General features: G+C 33.3%; 1 protein-coding gene across 3 annotated transcripts in view; it reads right to left on the bottom strand.

The window, feature by feature from the left end:
* The window catches only part of LOC145297770 (uncharacterized), a 576,130-nt gene that overhangs the window by 92,879 nt on the left and 465,412 nt on the right, over positions 1-17,839 (bottom strand). For all 3 annotated transcript variants that reach the window (XM_080144014.1, XM_080144016.1, XM_080144015.1), the window contains exons 56-59: positions 13,333-13,488; positions 8,587-8,751; positions 2,767-2,931; positions 161-322 (exon numbers count right to left, since the gene is read on the bottom strand). In XM_080144014.1, the coding sequence (XP_080000140.1) occupies positions 161-322; positions 2,767-2,931; positions 8,587-8,751; positions 13,333-13,488 (648 nt within the window). The remainder of the gene's footprint in view (positions 1-160; positions 323-2,766; positions 2,932-8,586; positions 8,752-13,332; positions 13,489-17,839) is intronic.

Genomic DNA, 17,839 nt, shown 5'->3' with positions numbered 1-17,839 from the left:
GAAAGAGAAAAAAAGTGTTACAATTTATTTTTTCAGTCATTAAATGTGTTTGAAATACTCAAGTCTTTTCAAACCAAACAATATTTTAAAGTTTTGCAAAAAAGCTATTCTTGAACAAAATATCACAAAATGAAAATTTAAAAACTCTGAACTGGCTTACCATCGCAAGAAGTTGAATTGATCGACCCATCCGCACGCGTACTGTAATTGGCATTGCATTTAATACATTCGGGTTCATCTTCCTTGGGTTGATATGTTCCTAATGGGCAAAGTTCACAGCCATCTCCAGTTGTATTTGGTTGTTGACCCGGGGGACATTTGTCTGTATAAATAATAATTTAAAAAAAAAATGCCTTAAAATATCTCTTACAACTCTGACGAAATCCCGTACTTCAAAATAAATAGCAATCCGTCTAACCGATCCATATTTGATTTAAACTAGCCTAGTTTTTCAGTTTCTTTCGTTTATGCTATTGGCACGAATATGTGTAATAAAAAGAGGTACCGTCTACTTGATGATCGCTTCTGGTTTTGAAATCAAAAATAGACGAGCAATGTTTATTAAAAAAACACACACACAAAAAAAACTGTTAGCTCTTATATTTTGTAGAAATCGCTCCAGACAATGCATGAAACCATTTGATGTGTTGGAAATATTCTTAAGACGACTTTTTAGGGCAATTTACATAAGTGACTTTATGCAACTTAACCACTATTATTTGAAGAGAGGCTATGTATAAACACTAAAAAAAGAACCTTAGGCGAGTAGAGCTTAGAAAAAAAAAGAGAAAAAGAATTTACGAAAAGGACGAGAGGAAAAATAATTTACTGGAAAGAATGAAAACACTTCTCGTCACCTCTGTTACCTAATTCTTTTCAACAAGAAAGAACACTTTCCAGGACAAACGTTTTGGAAACAATCAAACTTCAAACGGACATAAGTATTATTCTTTATTGTATTTGTAATTTATAATTGAATTTAATTTGTTTTTGAATGCAATAGCTGGTTGGTTTTTAACTGCCTTCGTCTAAAAAATGAAAGGTTGTTCTGCTACAAAAGAGTATTCTTTTCTATAAACAAAAAAAAATGTGTTAGAAATAACTAATTAAAGAAAAGTTCTAACAGATTGTAGCAGAAATAAATGGGACTTTTTTCTTCCTCGAATCAATGCCTCTCCCCTGTGCTATTTGGCCACATACTGACCATTAGTTCGAAAATAATATTAGCATTCTTCAATTTATATTAGTTCGAAAAAATATTAGCATTCTTCAATTTATATTAGTTCGAAAATAATATTAGCATTCTTCAATTTATATTAGTTCGAAAAAATATTAGCATTCTTCAATTTATATTAGTTCGAAAAAATATTAGCATTCTTCAATTTATATTAGTTCGAAAAAATATTAGCATTCTTCAATTTATATTAGTTCGAAAAAATATTAGCATTCTTCAATTTATATTAGTTCGAAAAAATATTAGCATTCTTCAATTTATATTAGTTCGAAAATAATATTAGCATTCTCAATTTATATTAGTTCGAAAATAATATTAGCATTCTTCAATTTATATTAGTTCGAAAAAATATTAGCATTCTTCAATTTATATTAGTTCGAAAAAATATTAGCATTCTTCAATTTATATTAGTTCGAAAAAATATTAGCATTCTTCAATTTATATTAGTTCGAAAAAATATTAGCATTCTTCAATTTATATTAGTTCGAAAATAATATTAGCTTTCTCAATTTATATTAGTTCGAAAATAATATTAGCCTTCTCAATTTATATTAGTTCGAAAATAATATTAGCTTTCTCAATTTATATTAGTTCGAAAATAATATTAGCTTTCTCAATTTATATTAGTTCGAAAATAATATTAGCTTTCTCAATGTATATTAGTTCGAAAAAAATATTAGCTTTCTCAATTTATATTAGCCTTCTCAATGTATATTAGTTCGAAAATAATATTAGCCTTCTCAATTATATATTAGTTCGAAAATAATATTAGCATTCTTCAATTTATATTAGTTTGAAAATAATATTAGCATTTTTCAATTTATTTTAGTTCGAAAATGTCATTTTAGCATTCGTTAATTTATTTTGTTCGAAAATGCTATTAGCATTCTTCAATTTGTATTAGTTAGAAAATACCATTAAAATGCTTAATTTATATTAGTTCGAAAATGCCATTAGCCTTCTTCAATTTATTTTAGTTCGAAAATGTCATAGCATTCATTAATTTATTTTAGTCCGAAAATACTATTAGCATTCTTCAGTGTATATTACTTCGAAAATGCATTAGCATGTTTGAATTTATATTAGTTCGAAAATCCCATTGGATTATTTCATATTATATTGTACCCAATATATAGTCATGATTCCCAAAGTAAAAACAATATATAATTTGAGTGCCATCTGCTAGAATCGAAACCGAAACCAAAATTGATAATAGAGATCATTATAAAATCTGGCGATCATTAAAAAATGAAGAAAAGAAGAGAAAATGGGAAGATAGATGTTCAATACACGTGCTTAATCCGTGTCTTGTGTTCAATTCAGTAAGAATATTTAATATTTTCTTTTGGTTAGCATTATTTTATATCTGCTCGGGCAACGCCAGCAGACAGATCTTGCTAGTTTATATTATTATATAATGTACAATACACGTGCTTAATCCGTGTCTTGTGTTCATCGTGTTTATTTATAATTGAATTACTGAAATTGAAAAGTTGGTAAGTCACTTGGAAGAAACTTGTGAAATTACTTACGTATTTTACAATCGGATTCTGAAGTGGAATTGATTGTGAGTGTTGTCTTTGTACTTGGGCAAGGTTTACAAGGATCTTTATAACTCTCGTCGTTATTTTTGTAGGTTCCTTTTGGACATGACTCGCATGTTTTGTTGTTAGCTTCAAAACCAGATTCACAGTAAACTAAAAAAAAAAAAAAGAAAAAACAAGCAAAAGGAGAATAAATAAAAAAGGTAAATGTGTAGTTTAGCGGCGTAAATTATTTGACAGACAAAAAATTATAAAAACTATTTATTTTATATAAAACACATAATTAGACTCAAAGGCTGAAAAATAAAACCAGAAAAAATTTCATTTTTATTATTTTTTCATCATTTTTTATTAGACTAAATGTACGACATTCGAGGTCGCCGTATTGCTTTTAAAATTTGGCCTTTCTAAGGTTTAAGAGATTGGCCTTTTTAAAGCTAGATTTGACCTTTTTTTACGTTAAAAAAATCGGCCAAGAAGTGGTTCTGGGCCGACTTTTTGAACGTAAAAAAGGTCGAATAGTGGTAAAGAGCGTAAAAAGGCCAAATTTGGCTTTAAAAAGGCCAAATTTGGCTTTAAAAAGGCCAATTTGTCAAAACTTAGCAAGGCCAAATTTTAAAAGCAATATGGCGGCCTCGAATGTCGTACATTTATTCTAATAAAAATGATGAAAAAATAATTTTTTTTTCTGGTTTTATTTCAGCTTTAGGATCTAATAGTGTATTTTGTATAAAAATAAATAGTTTTTATATTTTTTTTTGTCTGTCAAATAATTTACGCCGCTAAACTACACATTTACCTAAAAACATTTCTATTCTAAAAAAAGATATATATGTACGAGTATTTTTAAGTAACAAGGGTGTGCGTATCTATACGTGTGCTTTTTCTTATAATCTATGCAATATTTGAATATTTGAGATGATGAGCTAATAGGATATATATAATGATATCCTATATAATCCACAATGATTTACAAAAGGAATTAAAATTTGGATTGTCGCGCATCTAATTTTGTTGGTTTGTGAATTTAAATTATGAACTTGATTAGCTTTTTAATAAATATAATAAAACTGCAAAATCACTTCTCTCTCGTAAATATTAACACACTTGTAGAAATTTATTTCATGTGCGCATGCGCAGAAAGAAGTATAAACGTCGGCCAGTTGAAAGAAACATTTCGCATTTCAAAATGTCTACAAATGTATGTATGCGTTATTCATCAACACAAACAAAGACTTTTACTCGTTAGAAACCATCCGTGGTGTATAATTACTTTTTCCTGTTAATTTCAGTGCTATGTGACCAGTAATTCAAGAGTTTACCTGTTCGATATTTACACACACACTCACATCAAGATAGTGAACAAAAAATGTATATATAAATTATTTTTTCTTTTATTTTTTTAAGATCTAACTCATTCAATAACAGATAATCATGATGTCAATCTATGTTCATTGGTACCCTGTGTCTTTTACTTATAAAAATTTTCTGCTTCCCCTTGATCTGTTAAGAAATTACACACTTAAATAAAAAGTGCTTATAGACAGATTCGGTAAAATTTTGTTTTTCATGTGGAGTTAATTTTATTTATGTAATAAGCATCACACTAACGGATTTACCTCCCCTGAACCGGCTGAATTCCCCACTCGGTTATAGTCAGCTAACTTACTTCCTAATTCCGGCGTGGCTGCTATCAAAAGCGGTTACAAGGCAAATCAGTTCCTTCGTTTTTTTTTCTCTCGTGTCTATATCTCCCCCAATGCAATCAATTTCTTTTATAACATTTTCCCGATCATTCTTTTTTTTTTTTTTTTTAATTTAATAATCATTGAAACGTTTTTTTTCCTCATTCTTATTTTAATTAAAAATTATTGAAATTAGTTTTATTTTTTAAAGATTATTGAATACACTTTTTGCGCTCTTTTTTTAAAAATTATTTTAAAAACATTTTAAGACTATTTTGGAAATATTATGTGTCAGATACGTTTTTTTTATAATGTTTGAAATTTTGTTTTTTGATTGCAATAATTTCCTTTATTTAGATTTCAATAATTTTATTTCCGTACTTTCATAAACATATATTAATTATATAAATTAAAAAAAAATTAAATAAATAAAAACCGTATTTTTATAATTTCATAAACATACTTCTTATAAAATTTCAATTAAAATAAAAACTTCAATTTTTTAATTTTGTTATCAAAAGTGCAAAAAAATACAAATTATGTTATTTTTATCGGTTTTAATTTTGTTAATTTTTATTGTATATTTTTCAATAATGTCCTTTTCTTATATTTTATTTCGATAAATTCCTTCAAAATAGAAATGCTGAAGAACAATAAAAGTGAAGGGACAGCTTTTCTTTGTCACCGCTTCCGGTAGCAGACACACTGGAAGTTAGGAAGTGCGCTACTGACTATAACCCAAAGGTCTAATACAAAACTTAAACCAGATCGAATTGACATTTCAGAAAATTTTGTACACAAAAACAAATATGGTTGATGTTCGATTTTGATGATCTTTTTCGGAGCATGATCAAAATAATGAAGATGTCACAATAAATGAGTGCGTGAATAATAAAGAATATGATTGGCTGACTAGCAAACTGAGTACACCGGGAACATTAAAAACATCAATAGCTTGACGAATCCTAATGAGGATGAAAGTCCTAGATATGACGTTAAACTATATCCGATAGTGAGCCACCCTTTAATTGCCACTGCTCCCAGGTCCGCTCTGACCCAGAATGGTAATACCTGTTAGGGTCCCAACTATGGGTTAAATAGAAACCGATTTGAAACAAAAAATATATATTCTATTAAAAATAAAAATTCTTCAAAATAACTGGATTCGGCATTAAATAACCTGAAAATGGTTGATATGCCGTAAAACAAAAACAACCAAAAACCTAATGAGGATGAAAGGCGGAAAATTCTATATTGCTTAACTGCCATATATATTTTCCGAACATATTATATGTACATATATTTATGTACGTGATCATGCCGTATACAGCACACCAGTTCCCATCAGATCACCGAAGTTAAGCAACGTTGAGCCTTGTTATTACTGCAATGGGTGACCAATTTGGGAAATCCAGGCGCTCTACGTAGGAGGATGTCGACTGCAAGAGTTGCAAAAAACCTAACGTCGTCATCTCTCTTACAGGAATATACATGCAACTGGGGACCGCTTGTGAATTTCATATTCCCATGAAACTTCTTCCTCTGGAGGAAGCCAGTTAAACCCGAATAGGGTTAATATCGACCGATAGATACTTATGTACATACATATACGATATGTACACACAAATATATTCATAAATATATATACATATTTTGTATTATATATATATATATATATATTGTATTTTGTGTACAGAAAATTGTTAGATAAGTCATTGGTACCGTCGGTTTCAAGCCCGATAATCAGGACCGTTTTAGATATCCATATCAAGCTCTCTTCAGCCAATGCTCCCCTGACCCTCTAACAACTTTCTTTACACAAAATACATTTCAGATTTTCCTTTTAATTGAGCACTCTGCTGGATTTCTTTTTCCAAAAAAGCTAATCATATATATATATATATATATATATATATATATATATATATATATATATATATATATATATGTGTGTGTGTGTGTGTGTGTGTGTGTTTTATGTTTTATTACCATTTTATCTGTTTGGTTACATATGTTTCGGATGTTGGACCATGTTTACGATCCAACTGCCTCGTCAGACCTTACAGAAAGATCTGACGAGGCTGTTGGATCGTAAACATTCTTCAAAATAACTGGAAAGGTCTGACGAGGCTGTTGGATCGTAAACATGGTCCAACATCCGAAACATATGTAACCAAACAGATAAAGCGGTAACAAAAATAATAAAACACATATTTGCTCTGCAATAGCATTGAGCACTCTCTTCAGGTTTTTACTAATTACCAGTTTTACCAAATATATATAGCCTCGTCAGATCTTTCTGTAAGGTCTGACGAGGCAGTTGGATCGTAAACATGGTCCAACATCCGAAACATATGTAACCAAACAGATAAAACGGTAATAAAACATAAAACACACACACACACACACACACACACACACACACACATATATATATATATATATATATATATATATATATATATATATATATATATATATATATAAAATAAAAACGATGATTGACGTTATGCGACCGAAAAGAAAAATCTAAAATAAATATATGGTAATCAACATTTCGTCCACATTTCAGGATCTGGTTGAAAAAATGCTATGGAAACATGTTACAGACCACATGCGAGTGGATAGGCAAAAAAAAAAAAACTTTAGGTTCCTACCTACTCTGGAAAAAAAATCTATAAATGTGTGTATGGGGAGGTTGGATTATTCTATGCATATATACATCCTAATGTAACATATACATATATACATGCATATTTACTGAACAGTTTTTGTTTCGTTTTGTTCACTTATTTGTTAGTTAATACCTTATTAATTTTGTTAGAATTATTTAAGGAGAAACGGTTAAGGTATAGAATGTTCAGGATCTACATTTATGTTTTGTTCTCTCTATGTTTTTTTTTTTTTTTTTTTTGTAACAGGTTTGATACTTTGACAATACCATGTACATCAGTTAGTTTAACATAAAAAGCAACTTTATATATATATATATATATATATATATATATATATATATATATAATTCAAACACTACCGTGTTTGAATATATGGTTAAGCGGCAGTTTTAGTCATTTAGAACTGCTTTAAAGCTTCACCGCTCACTCATTTTTCGACCAAATTTCAAACTATGATTACATCACCTTCTCAGCTATATTGTGAAAAAAAAAATTGTCAATTTTCGTTCAGTAAAACAAAAGTTATGACGAATTTACTGGTGTCCAAAATCGTAAAAAAACGTAAGGAGGTGAGCGACGTTTTTTCTGAGTGGTTTCCATAGCAACCACGTCGCATCCGCAACTAGTGTTGCTACTAATTTACCGCTCTCGCAAAAAGAGAAGTAAGTAGTGAAACAGACAGAATGAAAACAGACGAGTGCCGTACATTGTTATTACATATGTGTATGTTGTGTTCATGAGAGCAAAAAAAATAAGACTGAAATTAAATAAAGAACAAGTGAATTTATTGGAAGCCGAGAAAAATCATGGATTACAATAGAAAAATGCGAGCATGAAAAGTAATATGGTTAAGCTTAAACATGGAAAAGAAAAGAACAAGATATTCTAGTAAACTTAAAATATTGCAGCATTAAGAATTGATTATGTAATGTTAAATTGAATATTGTAAAAGAAATGCTGCAATATTTTAAGTTATAAATTTATTATATTTTTTACTAGAATATATTGTACTTTACTTTTCCATGTTTAAACTTAACCATATTACTTTTCATGCTCGCATTTTTTATTTTAATAAAATACATGTTGATCGCAAGAAAAGCGGGAAATTTGAAGGTCAGCTTATCATGAATAAAATGCGTGATTGCTGCTTTTTGATTGTTTTTTTTTTTTTTTTTTTTTTTTATCGAGCTTTGATTTCTAGGTTATGACGTTGCAGTGTCGTGCACGGACGACATTTTGAGTATCTATGAGTATAATATAACATTTGTCTTTGAAAAACTTTGTAAAAATAAATCGTTGTTTGACAAATTTCCCCGCTTTATATATATATATATATATATATATATATATATATATATATATATATATATATATATATATATATATAAGAAAACAATATTTATAAAAAGAAAAGGAAAAAGAATGTAAGAAAAAAGATGTTTTCTTACAGTAGCAATCGGATAGCTTTTTTGATCCTCTTCCGTCTGTCCGATAATTTCTACTTGGGCATGGCTTGCAAGACTTTTGGTTGATCTCATCTTGGTACTCGCCCACTTGACATGCGGTACAATTGTTGCTGGTTTCGTGTAGGTAAGTACCGACTGGGCAGGCAGCTACAAATAAAGGAATGGAATCAGACATAGAATTCTTTATATATAAGATGTTAATAGGTTGGTGGGTGGCGGATGGAAAAGAATGAAGAAAAAGCGTGTACTAAATAAAGATAGGTGAAGCGGTGTTTCTTTCAAAGCATTAAACCATTCTCAACTACAATTTCTACGTATGAGGTGTTTACACATGGCCTCTTTTTTTTTTTATAATTGTTTGTTTTCGTCGTTGCCGTTTCGTTTAGTAGTTGCTATATTATATATTATGCAAAGATCAAATCTTTTGAACTTTGACTCCTTGGCAGCCAAATTTTCGGCAAAACCGATTAAAAAGCTTGCCCTATGTCTGAATACACTTTATGTAAAATTTCAAATGTTTAGAGCAAAAATTGGCTGAGTAATTTGGCAGAGACGGCAGAGATCAATATTTTTTAACTATGATGACCCGAATTTTGACCTCTTAACATTTATTGTTTTGAGCTCAAATCAAATTAAAAAGTTTGATCCATGTTCAAGAAACCTACATCTAAAATTTCAAGTGTTTAGACCCAAAATTCGCGAAGGAGTTTGGTAGAGTTTTCAAAGGCCAAATCGTTGAACTTTGACCCCTTGACAGCCAAATTTCTGGCCGAAAACCAGTCTTCTTTCCACGAAGAAAGAACACACAAGGAGACGGTCGCTGAGCGTTCTCCATAAATAGTTTAATTTGAAGAGAATAGACTTAAGAGAAAGAGACTAATGTTATCTTAGATATTTATTTACTTCTTAACGTTACTTTCTAATTTAGTGTAATGAGTGACGCAAACAGACGAAAAAATATAGAAGTTACATTTTGCCTTTTGGTTTTCAAAGTTTTCTACATTATTGGACTTGTCTCGCTCGCATGGTTTCCACAGAGACTGATTTGAAAACCTTAGTTTTTCTCTCAGCTCGAAAAACGTGACGTCATTCGTCAAAATTCGATTCTTGTTTTGTTTACTGTTTGCCGTGTTGCTCCCCATCTCAATTTTACGTCGCCCATCTTTCACTCAACCATGGGAAAGATTCTTTTTTTACAGATCAGGGTTATCAGGCACTCAGTTTAATCCTTGTCAAAAGTCATACATAATGAGACCTCCTTGCAAAAAAAAACAAAACAAAACAAAAAACTGACTCAACTATCGTTGTCACAGTGATAGTCATGCGTTGCCCAGACATGTGAAGCAGTGTTACTTTCAAAGCATTGTAACATTTTCAATAAAAAAAGAAAGTCTTTATGCATGCGTGCGTCCTTTATATGCGTGAGGTCCTTATGCATAGTCTCTTTTTTTATATTCGCTTCTTTTCGCCGTCGTCGTTTCGTTTAGTGGTTGTTATATTAATAAGCTTCTTTTCATGAAGAAAGATAACACAAGGAGACTGTCGCTGAGAGTTCTTCATAAATGCTTTATTTTGAGAGAGAGAGAGAGAGAGAGAGAGAGAGAGAGAGAGAGAGAGAGAGAGAAACTAATGCTAATTTAGCTAATTATTTACTTCTTAATGTTACTTTCTAACTTGCTGGAATGAGTGATGCAGACAGATAGAAAAATCAGAGTAATATATTGCCTTTTGATTTTCAAAGTTTTCTGCATTACTGGTAGTATCTCGTTTGCACGGCTTCCACAGCTTTACGTTGCCCATCTTTCACCCAACCATGGGAACGATTTTATTTTACAGATATTGGTTATCATCATGCACTCAGTATAACCCTTGTCAAAATTCCCGTTAAAAGCTTTATTCCTGTCTTTTTATTGGTCCAATGCTCATAAATTCTTAGGATTTTACTATATCAAATTGACGCACCGGTTAAGTGACGTTGAACCTGGCCAGTATCAGATGAGTGACCTTTGGGGATACCAACTGCTGTTTGTAGGAGGATAAATGAAATTTCTTTGCAATATATATATATATATACATATATATATATATATATATATATATATATATATATATATATATATATATATATATATATATATATATAAAATAAATAAAAACTACCATTGTCAAAATCATCCTCCTGCCCTGACCAGGGTAGACATACAAGTGGTAACTACTTGTTAATTTGATATTTCCTAGAATCTTCCTCCTTCACAGGAAGCCAGCTCAACCTGCTTAGTGTGATATTTACACTAGGCAGTGAGGCAGACAGGTTTTTATGATCAAATCGTTTTTTTTTTTACATTATATTATTTTATATCATATTATATTATAATAGCAGAGTGTGTATGTGTGTGTGTGTGTGGGGGGGCTCTCTGCTTTTCCTGGGTGTAAAGTACGCTTAAATATGATATTTTAATTTGCTCAGATTTCGTATATTATTTCGTATATGTCATAGAGTTGTGATTTCAAAAATTAAAACAAAAACGTATTTAGCTGCCATCAACCAGAATCAAAATCGAAACTGTAACAGTCAAAGCTGGTGACGTTACCACTGTACCAACGTGACACGCATTTAAACCTGTAAAATGTTTTTGATGGGGGTATGAGACGAATGGATTCACCAATCATTTTTATAACCAACGGTTGTGCTAAACAATCAATGATAACGTCGCAAAATTATTATAAAAATTGTCGAATTTTGGATTCAATCAGTTCGCCGTTTGCTACGTCACGGACCGCATTTAATGCTTCGCCGCCATCTTGGTTACTTATCTGAACTACGCCGCCATCTTGGTTACTGATCTGAACTACGCCGCCATCTTTGTTCAACATAATATCTCAGAACTTAAGAGGTTAACTACGCCACAGACCGCATTTGATTCTTGGTCGCCATCTTGGTTACTGATCTGAACTACGCCACCATCTTTGTTCAACACAAAGTCTCAAAACTTAACAAAACCGATTAAAAATTAAAAATAAACTAAGATGAATGAAGTTTAATGATTTTTTCAATGTTGACACATTTTTGACCCCTTAAAAACAATTTTTAGTTTAGCCTTTTAAAATACTAAAAAAAGGCTGAATTGCTTTTAAAAAGGCTAAATTCGTCAAATTTGGTCTAAAAACATCGTCTTTCTAAAGTGGGTGATATTTATTAGAACGCTGCATTAGAAATTGAGCACCCCTACAAATATTTAAATATTCACTTGATTTTGCATTTTTTTTATAATCATGTAGACTCGTGTCCATTCGATAATAATCCACTAAAACAAAATTGAAAAAAAAAGAGATGAAAATAAAAAACAGAGAGGGGGGCAAGATTCTTCAGGTCCGCCGAATGTCCTTGATGATGCATTATCTTCACTAATCTGATGGATGTTTTAGGATTTTTTTAAAATAATTTTTTTATAATTTGTATGATTTGGATTACTCAGATTACTGTACTCATATTGGTGGTCTTTCTCACACCTTTTCGGTTGATGTAACATGGACTGGTGGTGCAACGGATAAGGTATTGAATAGCAGTTCTATGTAACAGTATTCTAGAAATTAAAGCTTAAATCCTCACTACAAGCGATAATAACTTGGAATAAAATTTTTTAAATTCTATCCAGTATTGGCTGATGGAATGAGGACAATATACCTCCGTGAATTGAATAGTATTTAGTTCAAGATTCATTATAGATTTCAAAGTTCGGCTTGTAAACATTCCTGCGGTCGAAAGGATGCACCTGAAGATAGTCGGAGGTTACATCGATCGAAACATAAGAATAACATTCAAAATGAGAATGGCAGCTCAAATAATATTTTATTTTTTATTTATTTTTTTAAAATTTTTTATTTTATTTATTTTTTCTTGATCCTTTGAGATGAGTGTTGATGATTTGCGTATTTATTTTTTTGCAAACTGTTATCCTCATCTTTATAAATGGATACTAGTTCAGGTAATATTAATCCGATGGCATCTGGGTTCATGCAGGTGACTGGGGACCGCGTGTGAATTTAATATACCCTTGACAATTCCCCCTTCAGAGGAAGCCTACAACAAACAAATATCTAGGTTTATTCCAAATAAGATATTACTTGTGGCAACACTTCAAAGGCCGGAAATGGCCGAGATCTCTCTGATTCTATCTTGTGGTACAACTGTTGGTTGATTTAAATATGTCTTAAACCAAGTTTCTCTCTTCCCATCATCAATGCTCTGACCCACATCTGACCCACTTCTGACCCACATCTGGCCCCGATTGAAATGAATGGCTCTCGCCTTCAGGATGCCCCATGTTTAGACAAGCTTCTTGGTGAGCTTCACTCCTGATCTGAAATGGAGCACATGCATCAAATTCGTTGCCAATGTTACTGGAAAAATGATTGGGTCATTACTATGCTACTGCCCGAATGACTACCATATGCACATTAACCCTTATCCTTGAGTGGTATCCAGGCCTTGATATGTGGTGACCCGTTTTTAAAAAAAAGAAGCCAATTCAACCCGCCTAGGGTGAACGCTGTACAACAGACAAACATCTGGATTCATTCAAAAATGGGGAATTACTTGTGGCAGAGTTAGTCTAGGTAAAGAGACCAAAATAAAAGGACGACAAAGGAAAATATGAAAGAGAAATGTTTTAGTAAAGATGGCCATTCGAAAGTGTTTTTGTGTATCGCCGTGCTTTCGTGACTTACTAATATTGCATTGACTTTCACTTGTGGATCCAATGCTGGGAGTGATTGTGTTATTGCTGCATTTCACACACGTGTTTGCGGTGTTAGCCTCACGATAATAGCCAATCTGACATGCGGTGCAGTTTGTGGTGAATTCGTAACCAGCTTCACACGTCTCTGAAATTGGAAAATAACAAAAAAATGAATTTATCTCTTATATTATAAAACTCAAATCGACTTGCTTGGGCGTTGAAACCATCCATTCGGTTTACAGCTTCCAGTTTTAAAAATTCTGTGCATGCATAAGTAAATAAAAACACAGCCATGAAAACTTTTTTTTAATCGACATTTTTTTCCTTTCAAAATATTCAAATAAGAACAAAATTGTAAATCCTTTTTGCTTTTGTTTTTACATCGGCATTTCAGGAATTTTATTTGTATTTTTCATTGCAAGTTGGAATCGTTTTCAAACAAAAACAAAACAAATATGTTTTCGATTCAAAATCTTTTATATATTCTGTAATTGACAATTTAAAGACGTTAAAGACTCAGATCAGCTTGCCCAGTCGTTGAAACCTTGTTAATAAAAAGGAACTACTTAACTATCAACACATAATAACATCTAACTTTTTTTTATAAATGGAACATAACAAAAAACTGGACAATAAGTAACTGTTACCAAAGGCAATAAAAGTTATGTTTCATAGTTAACTGGTTGGTTAAGAAAAAAAAAGAAAAGAGAATATTAAAACCATTTAACTAGTAAAATTTATTCCTCATGTAACCAACCAAACGCAATATTTTTATTTTTTGTGTTTGCTTTAGATTTTTACGATCTACACTATTTTAAATTATTTTATTGCTTTAGATTCCGTAATAATATATATATAAACTCAGATGAAAATAAAGATTATTCATTTTAACAAATACATTGAATTTGAATGCCTACTTGGAGAGAACTTGAATACCTACTAGACATTATCCTCGAATGTCTAAGGTCTCTCTGTACAGGGGTTTGTCATTGCAATCTGGCATGAGAACACTTTTCTTTACAAGCAAACCCTGACTAAATATTCAAAATAACATTGTATTCGCAGCCTAAATAAGATCTCCTCGCTATGGCTAACCCACAGTGAATTATACGAGGAAGGGTCCACCTTCTGCAAGTGATGTTACCACACTATGGCTGACTGGGATAGCTTCTGTAGGTTTATATCAGATCTACCACTGCATTCCATGTTTAAAAAGGATGTGTCCTCTATAGTATCAGACCTGATGGAGTGGTTAATTGTAGGTATAGACCGTTTCATACCCTCGAAAAAGTTCCAGCAAAACCTAATAACAAGCTGTGGTTCTCTCCAGAATGTGCTGCTGCCATTGTGCACAGAATTCACCTTTTTCCATAGCTACCAACGTAATAGATGCATTGAAACTAAAGCTGCTTTCAGGACTGCATGCAACCACCGTAAAAGAGTAATAAAAAATGCAAGAGAGTTGTATGCTCAGTTCGTTAAGTCCAAAGTAGCTTAGCAGCGGCTTGGTTCTCACCAGTTTTGGCAAATAGCAAACAGAATCCTGAACAGAAGCGTGGGCTCTATCCCAACTATCATCAACGGACCTGAAGTAATCTCATCAGCATCAGACAAAATCAAACTATTTGCCAAGAACTTTGCAGCCAATTCTACCCTTTGCGACCAAGGTCGGTAGTACTTGGTGAACAGTAGTCTGAGATGTCGGAAATTTTTCTGTCTCTATGTCTGTCCTTGTGGCCATGTCACTAGTAAGGGTGCTGGAGGTAAACGTTTGTCTGGGCTGACGTTATCCGCCTGATACTTAGGGACCTGAACCTTGGATTAACCACTAAGGAGGCTGTCCTATCAGCAGGCGTAAAGTACTGGGACTGCTGTATTGCCATTTGGTGAGTGGATCTGAACCATGCAGTAGTCTCTGGTGGGACCTCTCGATGCCATACTAGTGGGTACTTGTTACAGCTTTACCTTTTCGTGTGCTACAAAAAAAAAAAAAAAAAAATTTCCTGTCTTTTTCTCTCTTACTTTCCCTCTCTGTACTGCTCTAACCAAGTATGCGGACCTGTTCCACAAATCCCAAAACCTCAACATGAAATATCTACAGAAAAAAAACTCAAATAAACCTAGAACCCCATCTTCCAGCGTAGACCCCTACTACCAGGTCTCCTCCTCCAACATCAGGGGTCTACGTTCCAACCTTCCAGAGGTTGAAACCCAATTACAGGAGACGAAACCGGACTTATTATTTCTAAGCAAAACTGGAATAGGGCCGACCACTTCCCTAGATGAGTTCATAATTAACGGATACTCTAATTTAACAGCTAAATCTGACCCCCAACATCGCCATGGGCATGGAATATGTGCCTACATTGAAGATGGCTTCCCGTGTGGCAGGGATATCTCTAGAGAAGAGCCTAATTTACCCTATATGTGCTTCCGAGTTGTACTTGCTAACACCACTGCATTTATATTTGCCCTCTATCGGCCCCACAACAGCAGAGGTACTATCTTTAAGAGCATATCTGAGAAAATAGACCACATCCTGTCTGCACATCTCTTGGCTAACATCCACATCTGTGGTGACTTCAACGTCCATAACGTGGAATGGCTAACCCACTCAAATATGACAGATGATAAGTGGAGGTTTTGTCATGATTTTGCCATTGCTTATGACCTCACTCAGATTGTTTGCGAACCCACCCATGTGCCCGATACACCCAGTCAATATGCAAGCCTCCTAGACCTTTTTCTCTCAACTTCCCCTGAGCAATGTTCATGTTCCGTTCATTCTCCTCTAGGATCCTCCAACCACTCAGTTGTATCAGTTAAGATAAAAACGAAATGTAATAAGTCCCCTGACGTACCCTTCGACCGTATTGTATACCGATACTCTATGGCTGACTGGGATAGCTTCCGTACATTTATATCTGATTTACCTCTGCACTCCATGTTTAAAAAGGAAGTGTCCTCTATAGTATCAGATCTGACCGAATGGTTAATTTTAGGCATAGACCAATTCATACCATCCAAAAAATTCCAACAAAAACCTAACAGCCAGCCATGGTTCTTCCCAGAATGTGCTGCTGCTATCACGCACAGAAATCACTTTTTCCATAGCTACCAACGTAATAGATGCACTGAAACTAAAGCTGCTTTCAGGACTTCATGCAACCACTGTAAAAGAGTAATGAAAAAATGCAAGAGAGCTATATATCCAGTCTGTTAAATCCAAGGTAGCTGATCAGCGGCTTTGTCCCCACCAATTTTGGCAAATAACAAATAGGATCCTGAACAGAAGTGTGCGTTCTATCCCAACCATTATCAATGGACCAGAGGTCATCTCTTCAGCATCAGACAAGGCCAAACTATTTACAAAGAACTTTGCAGCTAATTCTCCCCTATGCGACGAAGGCCATCAACTCTCCATATTTTCTCCTATAACACAGAACACGCAAGGTAACATACAAATATCCATGCATGAGGTCGCCAAGCTAATCAAGAACCTTGATTCCAGTAAAGCAACTGGCCTTGACGGCATCCCAATTATAGTGTTAAAAAATCTTCAACCAGAACTTGCTCCCATACTTACGAAACTGTTTAAGCGCTGCCTTAAGGAGAAGTGCTTTCTGACTCCCTGGAAGACCTCATCAGTTTGCCCTGTATTTAAGAATTCAGGTGATAAGTCATCTCCCTCTTAGTACAGACCAATAAGTCTCCTTTGTGTTATGAGTAAGTTGCTGGAATCCATATTAAATAGAGAAATAGTCAATCACCTCAGCAGAAACAACCTTCTTAGTGACACACAATATGGTTTCCGCTCTGCAAGATCTACCGCAGATGTGCTGACGGTTATATCTCACAGGATTAGTGAATCTCTTGACAAAGACTTCTTTCTAGGGCAATTGCTCTTGACATATCAAAGGCTTTTGATAGAGTATGGCATAGAGATTTACTTTACAAGATCTCCAGCTACAGTATAGCTGGAAATGTTTTCTCAATCATTAAATCATTTCTCTCCGATATGCTCATAAGAGTAGCGGTCGATGGACAAATATTAATGCTGGAGTCCCTCAGGGGTCAATCCTGGTCCCAACTCTCTTCCTGATCTACATCAATGATCTCCTTAAACACATACTTAAATCATTCGTTGACATCTATGCTGATGACACGACCATCTACGGCAACACATCAAAGGCTGTAAATGACAAAGTTCTCTCTGATTCTCTCTCCTCTGATCTCGAGCACGTGGTTCAGTGGGGGAAGATGTGTCTGGTTACCTTTAATGTGTCTAAAACCAAACTCCTATATTTACATCATCAACGCTCTGATCCCCATCTGGCATCAATTGGGATGGATAGTTCTCGTCTGGGAGAGGCCCTGTGTTTTGACAAGCTTCTGGGTTTGACCTTTACTCCTAATCTGAAATGGAACACGTACATCAAGTCTGTTGCCAAGGTCACTGAAAAGATGGTGGGATCCTTCTACCGGTCCAGTAGATA

Source organism: Euprymna scolopes, chromosome 18 (assembly GCF_053919585.1).
Source record: "Euprymna scolopes isolate OS-2025 chromosome 18, ASM5391958v1, whole genome shotgun sequence".
Taxonomy (NCBI): domain Eukaryota; kingdom Metazoa; phylum Mollusca; class Cephalopoda; order Sepiida; family Sepiolidae; genus Euprymna; species Euprymna scolopes.
This window is presented reverse-complemented; position numbering and strand designations above follow the sequence as displayed.